At 58.1% G+C, this 13232-nt stretch overlaps 1 protein-coding gene across 1 annotated transcript; it reads left to right on the top strand.

The window, feature by feature from the left end:
- The first annotated feature begins 1411 nt into the window (after positions 1-1411).
- On the top strand, positions 1412-13151 carry SRP68 (signal recognition particle 68). The gene is made up of 16 exons (XM_029056898.1): positions 1412-1731; positions 3877-3943; positions 4256-4369; positions 4478-4673; positions 5169-5251; positions 5387-5496; positions 5876-5958; positions 6108-6248; positions 9952-10050; positions 10182-10246; positions 10375-10531; positions 11151-11245; positions 11377-11506; positions 11960-12035; positions 12590-12642; positions 12810-13151. Exons 1-16 carry the CDS (start codon positions 1416-1418, stop codon positions 13035-13037), a joined length of 2013 nt encoding a protein of 670 aa, XP_028912731.1. The 5' UTR covers positions 1412-1415; the 3' UTR covers positions 13038-13151.
- Positions 13152-13232: the final 81 nt, after the last annotated feature.

The raw sequence follows: 13232 nt of genomic DNA, 5'->3' as shown, positions 1-13232 counted from the left end.
ATCAGGTTGTCCCACGTGAGGCTCACAAGTCTTCATCCCCATTTTCCAGATGAGGTCACTGAGGCCCAGAGAAGTGAAGTGACTTGCCCACAGTCACCCACCTGACAAGTGGCAGAGCTGGGATTCAAACCCATGAGCACTGACTCCCAAGCCTGGGCTCTTTCCCCTGAGCCAGCTGTGTGACCGTGGGCAAGTCACTTCACTTCTCTTCGTCTTCACTTCACTCGTCAGAAGTGAAGTGACCTGCCCACAATCACCCAGCTGACAAGTGGCAGAGGGGGATTCGAACTCATACAATTCATTCAATAGTATTTATTGAGCACTTATTATGTGCAGAGCACTGTACTAAGCGCTTGGAATGGACAAATCGGTAACAGATACAGTCCCTGCCCTTTGACGGGCTTACACTCTAATCAAACTCATGACCTCTGACTCCCCAGCCCACGCTCTTTCCACTGAGCCATGCTGCTTCTCTAACCAATACCAACAATATGATGATGATTATGATGGAACGAATGAATCAGCGCTGGGCGCACAGCAAGCGGTCAATGAATATGATTGGAGAAGCAGTGCGGCTCAGTGGAAAGAGCCCGGGCTTTGGAGTCAGAGGTCATGAGTTCGAATCCTGGCTCTGCCACTTGTCAGCTGGGGGACCGTGGGCAAGTCACTTCACTTCTCTGGGCCTCAGTTCCCTCATCTGTCAAAGGGGGATGAAGACCGTGAGCCCCACGTGGGACAACCTGATTCCCCTGTGTCTACCCCGCCGCTTAGAACAGCGCTCTGCACATAGTAAGCGCTTAACAAATACCAACATTATTATCATGACCCCAGCGCTTAGAACAGTGCTCTGCGCGTAGTAAGCGCTTATCAGAGAAGCAGCGTGGCTCAGTGGAAAGAGCCTGGGCTTCGGAGTCAGAGGTCATGGGTTCGACTCCCGGCTCTGCCACTCGTCAGCTGTGGGACTGTGGGGCAAGTCACTTCTCTGTGCCTCAGTGACCTCATCTGTAAAATGGGGATTCACTGTGAGCCTCACGACCTGATGACCCTGTATCTCCCCCAGCGCTTAGAACAGTGCTCTGCACCTAGTAAGCGCTGAACAAACACCAACGTCATTATTACTGAATGGTCGAATGAATGAATGAGTGTGTGTCCGTGTCGTCCCCCTCCCCCCCCCCCCCCCCGGTGAAGCCCACCCAATAGGAGGCCGCGGGGGGCGCGCGCCGGGCACGCGCCCGCAGCGGCCGCGCCCCCGCCGGGTCCGGGCGCCCGAGCCCCCCGCGTGCGCGCGAGGGGAGGCCCCGCCCCTCCCCCCTGCAGGCCCCTCGGCCGGCGCGCGCGCGCGGCTCCTCCGCGCCGGCTGAGGCGGCGACCGGGCGAACACCGGCGGCGGCGGCGGCGACCACAGCGGCCTCGCCATGCCGCGCCCGCAGCAGCAGCAGCAGCAGCAGCAGGAGGCGGCGGCGGCGGCGGAGGCGCCGGGTCCGCCGCTATCCCGTCAGCCCCCGGCGGACAGCGCGGCGCCCCCGCACTCCCGGCATGCTCTGCGCCGCAGGGCCAAGATGGCGGCCGACAAGCCGCAGCCCGGCGGGGGAGGAGGAGGAGGAGGAGGCGGAGGCGGCGGCGGCCGGGCCGCGGCCCGACCCGCTGAGGAGAACAAGGAGAACGAGCGGCCCGTCGCCGCCAACAAGCCGAAGAGAAGCGCCGCTTTGGGGGACAGCCTGGGCCTGGAGAGTATCCGCACCGCCGCGGGGGCCCCGGACGCGGGGACGACGTGGCCGGAGGAGGCCTGAGGGGACGGCCGGCCTCCCCTTCAGCCATCATCATCATCGTGGGGGCCTTTGGAAGCGCTTACTAGGTGCCCGGCACTGTTCTAACCGCTGAGTAATAATGATAATATTTGTTAAGCGCTTACTATGTGCCGAGCACTGTTCTAAGCGCTGGGGTAGACATAGGGGAATCAGGTTGTCCCACGTGGGGCTCACAGTCTTCATCCCCATTTGACAGATGAGGGAACTGAGGCCCAGAGAAGTGAAGTGACTTGCCCACAGTCACACAGCTGACAAGTGGCAGAGGCGGGATTCGAATATATATGGGTGCTGGGTGGCTGAGGGTGGGGTGAATAAGTGTTAGAAACAGCTGTCAACCAGGCGTATATTTAAGAGGAAAATGCAAGAATTCGTTTGGAGTCGGGGCTCGTGATTTGGCTGCATAATTTTCTAAGAGGAGCCAGTCCCTTAAAAGTGGACTGGATCGTTTGATTAGAGTTATTTGGGGCTCATCCACTCGTAGTTGTAGGAGCCCCATTTTGGCAGAAGCCTTTTTCTAAAAATCGAAATCAATCCCTTAACACCTGCCTGAGCTTTGAGGATATTAAATCTTGGGTAAGAGTCGTCAGGGAGACTTTTGTTAAACCAAGACTGTAAACTCAAGAGTGCCCATAGGCAATGCTTCTTTGAGAAGAGGAAGCTTGAATGGCTTTATATTCTTGTCCTACATTTATGCCTGGCTGAGAGGGCACAAGAGTGAGAGCCATCTTTGATGAGGACAGGAAGAAATGCAAATGGAGCTGTGGGGACACGTCACTACAAAGTCCGGATTAGACAGCGTCACTAAATACAACTGTGTTTGTAAATAATAGTGGTATTAAAACCCAGGTCCGTTGAGATGCATATGGTTTGTCGATTCGTGTACGAATGAGTCAATCAGTGGTGTTTATGGAGCGCTTTGTGCCAAGCTCTGAACTAAGCGCTGGGGTACAAACAAGGTAATTAGGTCCCACATGGGGTTCTCCGTTTAATAAAGGTGAAGAGGTATTAAATCCCCGTTATGCAGGTGAGGGAACTGAAACACTGGGAAAGGAAGTAATTGGCCCAGGATCACAGAGCAAACAAGTAGCGGAGCCTGGTTTAGAACCCAGATCCTCTGCCTACCGGGCCTGTGCGCTTTCCACTAGGCAGCTGCTTCTCGGTTGGTGGCCACCGACAACCACAGACCGGCTGTTGAGGGAGAGCTGTGGATTTTGCATGCTTGTAAACTGAAAGTTTTAATTTATTTTCTTTCTGGAAGTATGGATTCTCTCCGTTGACAGGCTTGACTTTAAAGAGTAGGGCAATGGGGGAAAACTGCCTCCTGACACAGTAATAGGAGTGTGTGTGTGTGTGTGTGTGTGTGTGTGTGTTTTCTCTAATCCTACTCCACCACTTGTCTGCTGTGTGACCTTGGGCAAGCCACCTAATTTCTCCATGCCTCAGTTACTTCATCTGCAAAATGGGGATTAAGACTGTGAGTCCCATGTGTGACCACCTGATTACCTTGTATCTACCCCCGTACTTAGAACAGTGATTGGCTCATAGTGAGTGCTTAACAAATGCCCTAAGTATTATTATTATTATTATTAGCTAATAACAGCTGTAGCCTTTTATAAACCCTTGGTAAATACAGTACTCTGAACTTTTTACACGGTGCGCTACTCCATTGATTACTGTGTGCCAGACACTGCTAAGTGCTGGGGTTGTTACAAGACAATCAGGTTGGACACAGCCCCCGCCCCAGACGAGGCTTGCAGTCTGAGGGGAGAACGGGTATTTAATCCCCATTTTACAGATAAGGAAACCGAGACCCAGAGAAGTTAAATGGCCTACCTGCTGTGTGACTTTGGGCAGATGACAGAGTTGGGCTTAGAACCAGGTTTCTCCACTCACTATGTGCTGTCCACCTACTTGCTCACTGCACTTTTCTACACTTTCTCCTTCTCTCGTCCTTTTTATTTTTCCACTTTTTGGGGGGACCCGTGTCTAAAATGACGCTTTAAAGTATTAAAGGGTTCAGGAGGGTGGCACGTTTTGAATTCGAAATTCGCCTTAACCCCAGCACCAGTCCTTCAGATCATTAAAGACTCCCAGCAGCAACATGGCTTGCGGCACGGTGACTTCCAGAGGTACAGGTCAGTACCCAGTGCGAGGTCCGTGGGGGCCGGGGGTCAGGCCAGAAGGGGGTGGGAGAAGCCATCTGGCGGAAAGTCCTTGGCCATCAGGGGTTCTCTGCCCTGGGCAGATTTGGCTAAACCAGCAGGCCGCACTCTAGCTCCTTCGTTCCTGTAGAGAACGGGCGGGACCCCTTCTCTTCCCAGTCCTCCGCTGCCCACAGGGGAGATGGGCGCCTATAGGGACTCAGGATGGAGACCTTTGGCTCCGGGCACCCCTGGCACTCCCCCTGGGCTGCCCTCACATCTGCTCGCTCTCGCCCGGGCGTGTAGGGGCTACTGTTCGCGCAGACAGAGGCGCCTCCGGAAAACGCTCAACTTCAAGATGGGGAACCGGCACAAGTTCACTGGAAAGAAGGTCACCGAAGAGCTTCTATCCGACAGCAGGTAACGCAGAGGGGACCGGGGGAGGGAGCGGAGGTCGGAGTCGTCTCACCCCCCCCCCCCCCCCCCCCCGGCTCCTCACCACCCCGGCCACGGCACCTCGCCCCCAAGGTACCTGCTGCTGATCTTGATGGACGCGGAGCGGGCCTGGAGCTACGCCATGCAGCTCAAGCAGGAGGCCAACACCGAGCCCCGCAAACGGTTCCACCTGCTGTCGCGTCTGCGCAAGGCTGTGAAGCACGCCGAGGAGCTGGAGCGCCTCTGTGAGAGCAACCGTGTGGACGCCAAGACCAAGCTGGAGGCCCAGGTTGGTGGCAGGGCACAGGGTGGGCTGGCCGGGGCGGGAGTCTGAGGCCCCGGGGTTTGATGCCCGTTGGCCCTCCCTGACTCCTCACTAGTGGACAGAGCAGTACCTGGGGCCGTCCTGCCTCACTCCCCTCTGGCCCCGGGCCGCCTCCAGGCCCTGTTACCTCTGTGGACCATAGGAACCAGAGGGGGGACTCCGGCTCTGCTCTCCAACCCCCTTCCCCGCATGGGCCCTGGCCAAGCTTCCCAGTGGGGCCCGGCTTCTCTGATGGCCCTGGGGACCAGCGAGCGAGAGGTGGCTGTCCCATGCTGTCCTCTGCTGTCCCAAAGCGATGCCAGTGGGTAGCGGTCGTTGGTCCACATCTCTCGTCTGGGATGGGCTTTTGCACGGACGGTCCAGTCTTTGAGGCTTCACAGCCATCCGTAGACAGGGACTTGGCTTCCATTGGGGAGAAGTAACACGCTCTCGTCCCCTTCCTCCCTCCTCCCCCTGCAGGCGTACATGGCTTATCTCTCGGGAATGCTGCGCTTCGAGCACCAGGACTGGGAGCTGGCAATGGAGGCTTTCAACAAATGCAAGTGAGTCTCCCTCCCTTCCCCGGCTGCCAGTGGACTGGACCAGGCTCTGCCCTCCGGTCACCCCTCACCTTGGTTCCGGCATGGAAGCGAGAGATCGGTGAAGCAGGCGGGCAGGCAGCCTCTCCTCTACCGCAGGACAATCTACGAGAAGCTGGCCAGCGCGTTCACGGAGGAGCAGGCCGTGCTGTACAACCAGCGTGTGGAAGAGATCTCGCCCAACATCCGCTACTGCGCCTACAACATTGGTGAGCGGGCCTCGGGCCGACCAGGAGCCCAAACCGGCCACGGACAGCCAAGGCGCAGCGTTCGGCTGACGGCCCGAACGTTCGTCACAGGCCGCCTGAGCTCCCTCCCCAGGTCCTGGTCTGGGATGTGTCTTGGGAGGGTTGGGGTGTTCTCCCGTACCTGGAGACTGGCCTGGAGAGCGAGATGGTCGGCTAGTCCAGCCCCCCCGTGGCTTTGTTTTTGGCCTCTGGTGGGCCCAATGTCCAGGGCCTTTCGCCAGCAATGGTGCAAACACTGAGTGGTCCAGGGTGGCGGCTTAGCCCACAGGCCGGGCGCCGGTCTCTGCTGATGGGTGGGGCGATTGATTGCTCTCATGCTTGTCCTCTGGCTCTCTCTTAGGGGACCAGACGGCCATCAGTGAGCTGATCCAGATGAGGCTGAGATCGGGCGGCACCGAAGGCCTGCTGGCTGAAAAACTGGAGGTAACCGGAGGTGACCCTGCGACGTGTCTTCAGCATGCCAACTCAAGGCTCTCCTTGAGCCCAGCACCCTTGTCCACGGGTGGGCCCCAGGGATGGCCATTCCCGGACGTGGATGAGGTCAGAGCGCCAGGCCGGTCTGTCCCCTGCAGGCCCTGATCTCCCAGACCCGAGCCAAGCAGGCCGCCACCATGAGCGAGGTGGAGTGGAGGGGCCGGACTGTTCCTGTGAAGATCGACCGGGTCAGGATCTTCCTTCTAGGCTTGGCCGACAGCGAAGCCGCCATTGCCCAGGTAAGCAGCCCCCCAGCCTGACTCGGGGACTCTCACGCACCGGCGGCCCCTGCCAGGCCCGGGGCCCAGCCTGAGTTTGCATCCTTGTTCCGAGGTCCAGGCGACCCCGGCTGAGACACGGGTGGGTACGTGACGGGCTTCTGCTGCTGCCTGCCACATCTCTGCTGGACGGGGCGGGGGTCCCTTACGCCCTAGATGTCAGCAGTGGGACTGGCGCTTTGGTCATTTATTCACGGAAATGGGTCTTTGAAAAGGTGGGTGAGCCAGAGTAGTGGAAGGGGCAGCTGATCTTGGAGGGCCGGAATCACCAGCCGGCCTTTTCCGGTCAGTAGGTGGCACAGTGATTTGGTGTCTCACACCTGGGGAAGCTGGTCTAACCCTCCTTACCGCTGCCTGCTGCCCAGAGGAGGAGTAATGATAATGATGGTACTGCTATAGCAGGGCACTGTCCTAAACACTGGGATAGATGGAAGCTAATCGAGTTGGACAGAGTCTGTGTTCCACATGGAGTTCACGTGCTTAATCCCCATTTTACAGATTTAAATGAGGCCCAGAGAAGTGAAGTGACTTACGCAAGGTCACAAAGACAGAGCTGGGATTAGAACCCAGGTCCTTGTGACGCCCTGCCCTGTCCACTAGGCCTTGCTGCTTCTCAGTCCGCCTGCAGGGTGTTGGTGGGTTGTTACTTTTTTGGGGCAGGGTGTGAGATCGGGGGTGAACTTCCTCAACCAGACTAGGGCATCTAATGGTGTCGGTTGCCTTGGGAACCAAGGAGTGGAAAAAGGAGACTGGAGTCCTGGTCTTTGGTGAGTGGAGAGGAAATCGTTGTTAATTATAACAACTATGGCATATAAGTGCTTACTATGTGTCTTGTACTGGAGGAGATATAAAGGAAATCAGGTCAGACACGGTTCTTGACTCACACAGAGCTCACGATCAAAGTAGGAGAGAGAACAAGTGTTGAATCCCCATTTTCCAGATAAGGTAACTGAGGCACAGAGATGTGATTTGCCCAATCACAAATCTAAGCCTTTCGTGGGCAGGGATTGTCTCTCTTGACTGTTGAATTGTACTTTCCAAGTGCTCCATAAATATGACTGAGTGAGTAACAGACATGTGGCAGAGCTGGGATTAGAACCCAGTTCCTCTGACTCTCGGGCCCGTACTCTCTCCACTAGGCTCTGCTGCTTCTCTGGTTGTGAGCGGGAGGCGAGGGCCCTTCGATTTGGGACTCTGGCAGGGAAACTAGAGTAGGTGTGTGTGCCTATAGTTGTGTACGTGTGGCCAGGTGTGGGGTGTGCGCCTCTGTATGTTTTGGGGGCGATTCAGGGGGTGGTGAGTGGGTACCCTTGGGGGATGGAATTGTTGTTTGTAGCCAGCGGTGTAAACAGGCTTTCAGTTTGTTCTCTGGTGGGGTAGCAGTGGGCTCACTTTCTGGGCTACCAAAGGTCAGTAGTGAAGGCCACAGGTCCGGGCGGCACCGTCCTATTCCTTTTCTCTCTGAAGAATCCAGGGCCTTTATCTCATTAGCCTTCCCAGGGCCCTGGAGGCTAATTTCCCTAAACACCTCTTGGACTCCACTCCTTTCTCCCAAGAGCTCGAGCCCTCCGTTAACGAGAGGCGGGGATTGTTGTCGCCTTTGACAGCTTTGGAACCTGAGGCCCTGAGAGGTCTCGGGAGCGGCCCCAGGTCCCACATTTGGGGAGCCCGGGCGGTCGACGCCCAGACACCGCAACCTCTCCCCTGAGCCGGTCCTCCCCGCCGCTGCCCAAGTCTGTCCGGCTCCGCCCGGCGAGGGAGTGGCGGGCATTCCTCCCACGCCCGGTTCTCCAACAATGTGCCCCTGCCACCGTGCCTCACCCCCAAATGTTTCTCCCGGAACCGCTGGATGTGTACCAGGTCACAGTCGGAAGAGGGTTACCGCCATCTGGCCCGGCTGGGTGTCCCGAGACTGGCCCCGAAGTCCCAGCCCAGCCCAGGGCCTTGCCGACAGGAGACCAGACAGAAGGAGAAGGCTGGGCAGACAGTCGGGATGAGAAAGTGACCATCCAAACCCCGCTGCGGGCGGCTCAACCACGGCCCGCCAGGTGTCTGGCGCTTTCACCACTTCCCAGAATCATAATGTTTCTCGGCCCCTCCCAACCCCACGATGGAACCCGCCTTTTCCCAGGACAGCAGTATTTGCCGGAAGGGTTGGAGCCCCGCCGGCCTCTTGGTGTCTCCAAGGAACCTGGGACCCGACTCCCAGAACTCACCCCCTTGGGGGAGTCTTTCTCCCTCCTTTCCTCTCTCCCTCCCTCCCATTGTGTGCCCAGCCTTGGGCTCCCCAGGGTGGGGCGGAGAATGCAGTCAGACTTGCCTCGGCTGGCTCAGCCTCTCAACTCCCTCCCGCCTCCACCTTCTAGTAGTTTCCTCGCCCCCTCACAGCCCCCTCGTGTCAGAAGTCTCCTCTTGAGAACCTCCGTGCTGCTGTGCTTCCGCTGGTCTCTTTCCCTCCCTCCCCCCATCCTCCCCAACTTTCCGTCCATCGACCGCCTCTAGGCGCTCCTGGAAATGGCCAGAAGCGGGAGAGAAGCACACTCCGAGGGGTTGCAGGTGGTTGTTTTCCCAAGAATTGATTCCCCAATCGATCCTGGGTAGTGATGAGGGGCACGGAGGCTGGGCTTCTGCCTGGGGCCTCCGTGCTCTCCGCATCAGGACTCGGGGCCACTAGAGAGCTTGGGTGTTCAGCTTTCTATGTGTTTTGTAATGAGCATGTGGTGCCCTTCCGCGCCAGGGAAGCACCCCCTCCAGATCTCCCAGGATCTGTTCTCCACCTTTCTGACTGGGGTAGCTGGGGGAAGGATAGTATGGCCTAATGGAAAGAACACGGTCCAGGAAGTCAGGACTGGCTTCTAATCCTAGTTCTGCCCATTGCTGTGTGACTTTTGGGCAAGTCGCTTTACTTCTCCATGCCTCAGTTCCTCAACTGTAAAATGGGAGTTGACTGTTCTCCCTCCTTAAACTGTGACTCCCATGTGGGACAGGGACTGTGTCTGTCCTAATTAACTTGTGCCTACCCAGCCCCTAGAACAGTGTTTGAAACATAGTAGGTGCTTAACACATACCATTATTTAAAAAAAAAAAACCAAAAACCATTGGAGACAAGGCTGACAGTGACCGCCCTTCAATCCGAGGCAGGCCAGAGGTTCTTTATAGTGTGAGTTTGGGGCTAGAAAAACAGTGGGCTTAGACTGGAATATTGGGGAACTGGGGAGTCTGTCTGGATCCAGGGGGCTGTGTTATTGGGAGAAATGGACTTGGTGTGACGCCAGGCATCCCAAGTTTTCTTAGCGTGGGCTTTTGTGAGAATGTATCATCCAGGCCTGTCGGGTACGGAAAGGTGGACTTTGGCCCTGGTCTGTGGGATAGAGGAACCCCAGTGGCCTCCTTCAGCTGCCCCGCTGCCAGCGTCTCCCGTTTCTAGAGAACCAGGGGCAGGGAGGAACAGAGAATCAGCCCCTGGGGGGTCTTCCTCGGAGACACCCCTGTCCCCCCCACCTCCGCTCCCCTCCCCACCTTCAATAGTCCCCTCTCTGTGAGATATCTTTGACAATGCATCCTCTCAAACCATCCTGCGGGGCTGGGAGACTGCAAAGGGTGGTCCTGGGGTTCGGGGAGACTGCAAGGGGTGGTGGTTTGCCCCAACTGCCCTCGACCTTAGGCGGAAAACGAGGAGACCAAGGAGCGCCTGTTCGAGTCTGTGCTCAGCGAGTGTCGAGACACCATCCAGGCAGTGCGGGAAGAGCTGAAGCCAGACCAGGTGAGCAATCCAAGGGCACCGGTGGTTCGGGCTTCAGACCCGAGTGGGAGACCTGTGAGGGCAGATCCCTTTCCCCCGCCACACCACATGGAGCTGACACAATCTCTCTCTGCCCCGATTGGCCACTGTAGAAGCAGAGGGAACACCTGCCAGAAGTGGAGTCTGGGAAGGTATCTAATCTGCAGTACCTGCACAGGTAAGGCTCTGGTGTCCCCCGCAGCCCCGTAATCACTGGAGGTCTCTCCACTCCGTCCATTTGAGACTCTCCTCATTGGGTGATGGCCTAGCCCTGAGCAGCCCGTGCTGCCCCACGATGCTTTGCAGCTACCTGACGTTCATCAAACTGTCCACGGCGATCCGACGGAACGAGAGCATGGCCAAGGGGCTCCAGCAGGCCCTACTGCAACATCAGCCCGAGGACGAAAGCAGGCGCAGCCCTCGGCCCCAGGACCTGATCCGCCTCTATGACATCATCCTGCAGGTGACCCGGGGGGGATGCCCCTCGCGCTCACAGCCCTTGGGGACCCGGGACTCGGGAGCCTCAGTGGTCTGGCATCTGCCAGGGGAACTGGAAACGAGAAGAGTGACCTGTTGTGGGGCTCCCTGTGGGACATGAGCCCCAGGAAGCAGCTTCTAAAATGTTCTTCCCCAGGGATCCACACCCCAAAGCCCAGGAAGCGATCGCTGATGTACCCCTCAACATGGCCGAGCTTACTTCCCGTTCTCCTCCTCCTCCATGGCGTCCTCTCTGATCACCTCGCATTGCCTGCCTCTAGTGCCCCAGGCTGGTGTTTCTGGCTCTAGCACTTAGGGATGCGTGTATATCCGTCGGGACTGTCGGTTATTTAACTTGGTCATTTTGTCCTGACATTTGCTGGCAGAGCCTTGTTATCCCCCCTGCTCCCATTAGCAGTCCACATCTGTCCGTGTCCCCCATTAGAGGGGAAGCTCCTAGAGGACAAGGAGCGGGTGCTTTGATGTTCTGCCGGCAGACTTGGCCGAGCGCCCGGTCCGGTGTTCTGCCTTCGGTAACTTCCCTCGATAGATTGCTTCCACTCTCTGAGACCGTTCTCCTGCTTTTGCTCCCGGTTTCTCGGCAGAATCTGCTGGAGCTGCCTCAGTTGCCCGGCCTGGAGGAGGACAAGGCTTTTCAGAAGGAGGTCGGACTCAAGGCCCTGGTCTACAAAGCTTACAGGTGACTCTGCCTGAAGCCTGCTCCACAGGGTTCAGCCGGGGCATCTGGGAGGTCTCAGGGAGGCACTCTGTCCCAGCCAATTCTCAACACTCCCGGGTACGGTGGCGCTAAGTGGCCATGACCCCCACCAGGTGCTTCTTCATCGCCCAGTCCTATGTGCTGGTGAAAAAGTGGAGTGAAGCTTTGGTTCTGTACGACCGCGTCCTGAAATACGCCCGTGAGATGCAGGCCCAGGCCGGGGACTCTGACACTAGCCTCAAGGTGGGTGCCGCGCCCCCGCGTACCCCCTCTCACCCTCAGCTGTGGCCTCTGCGGTCATCCCGGCCCTAACGAGCAGAAATCCCCACCCCTGGACTCCGGGCCTTCGAGGAACCCAGAAGTTGCTCCTGGGTCGGAGCTGGCTTGCTGCTGGCATATGGCCTGTGTCCCAACCAAACCCCAGACTCCAGAGGGAGGGGTGGATTTTACCAAGCGTCACATGGTGATGGAGCCTTGCCGCTGTCGGCCTTGGATGGGGGTGCCCGGGCTGGCGGGGGGCTGTGTGTGCCCCGGATGGTGGGTGCACACACATCTGCTCCCCAGGTCCTCATTTCCCCTAACATCCAGTCCCAGCTCCCGTTGCCTGTCAATGCCGGGAGAGAGCTCCTCACTCCCTTTTTCTCCCCCAACCTCTCCCTGGACCTCCCCTCACCCATCCGCGTGTCCCAAATCCAGGAGCTTCCAGACGTACAAGAGCTGATCTCGCAGGTGAACGCTGAGAAGTACTCGCTGCAGGCGGCTGCCATCTTAGGTGAGACGGAGCGAGGGGCCGCTTCCCGGGGCCCACCTCCCTCGAGCTCCTCAGAGCACATTGAGTAGGGATCCCCTTTGGAGCTGAGATCTCTCTCCCTGACCCGATGACTCTCGGAAATGCACCTCTCCCCCCAGGGTGCTGGGAGAAGGGAGAAGTCATAATCTTGGTATTTTGTAAAGCGCTTACTATGTGCCGAGCACTGTTCTAAGCGCTGGGGTAGACACAGGGGAATCAGGTTGTCCCACGTGGGGCTCACAGTCTTAATCCCCATTTTACAGATGAGGGAACTGAGGCACAGAGAAGTTAAGTGACTTGCCCACAGTCACACAGCCGACAAGTGGCAGAGCTGGGATTCGAACTCATGAGCCCTGACTTCAAAGCCCGTGCTCTTTCCACTGAGCCACGGAAGTCATGTCACCCTCTCTCCCTACTCGGGCCTCCAGGATAGGGCAGGCCAGACTTAGTCATGGTGTTCCCTCCCTTGCTGGGGTCTCGGGACCTGTGGCGGGAGTCTGAGAGTGGGATTCACCCTCACTCTCGCCACTTCTCAGATACAAGTGTCTCTCACCAAGCGGAATCTCCTGTGCAAGAGAAGGACGGCAAGGTAGGACTGACCACTGAAGCCTCGGAGCCGAGGCGGACGGCTGCGGGGTGGACTGTGGGTCTGGGCTGTGGGGAAAGCGGGGGGGTGGTCCCGGGGATGCGTGAGGCACCTCGAGTCCCGGCGGAGTAGCAGGGGCCGCAGTCACGTGCTCTCCTCTTGGTCGGCAGCCCCTGGTGGAACGCTTCGAGACCTTCAGCCTCGACCCGTCCCTCGTCAGCAAGCAGGCCAACCTGGTTCACTTCCCCCCGGGCTTCCAGCCCATTCCCTGCAAGCCGTTGTTCTTCGACCTGGCCCTCAACCACGTGGCCTTCCCCCCACTCGAGGACAAGGTGGAACAGAAGCCCAAAAGCGGCCTGACGGGCTACATCAAGGGCATCTTCGGCTTCCGCAGCTAAGCGAGGCTACTCACCCGGAGGCGCCGGGGGTGGGGATCCTCATCAGCCTGCCCCGTGTCCTGGTCCGATTAAATCCGGGTGTGAAACTGCCTGGGGCAGGGCCCCGCCATCCTCTTCCCTCTCGTGTGTCTCTGCCCTCCGCTCCCAGCTTCGCCCTGCACAGGTGCCAGCTGAGGTCACTGCCCCGTGCTCTTG

The sequence above is a fragment of the Ornithorhynchus anatinus genome, unplaced genomic scaffold, assembly GCF_004115215.2.
Source record: "Ornithorhynchus anatinus isolate Pmale09 unplaced genomic scaffold, mOrnAna1.pri.v4 scaffold_264_arrow_ctg1, whole genome shotgun sequence".
NCBI classification, from domain to species: Eukaryota; Metazoa; Chordata; class Mammalia; order Monotremata; family Ornithorhynchidae; genus Ornithorhynchus; species Ornithorhynchus anatinus.
Note: the sequence above shows the minus strand (reverse complement) of the source record. Positions and strands in the feature narration are given on the sequence as shown.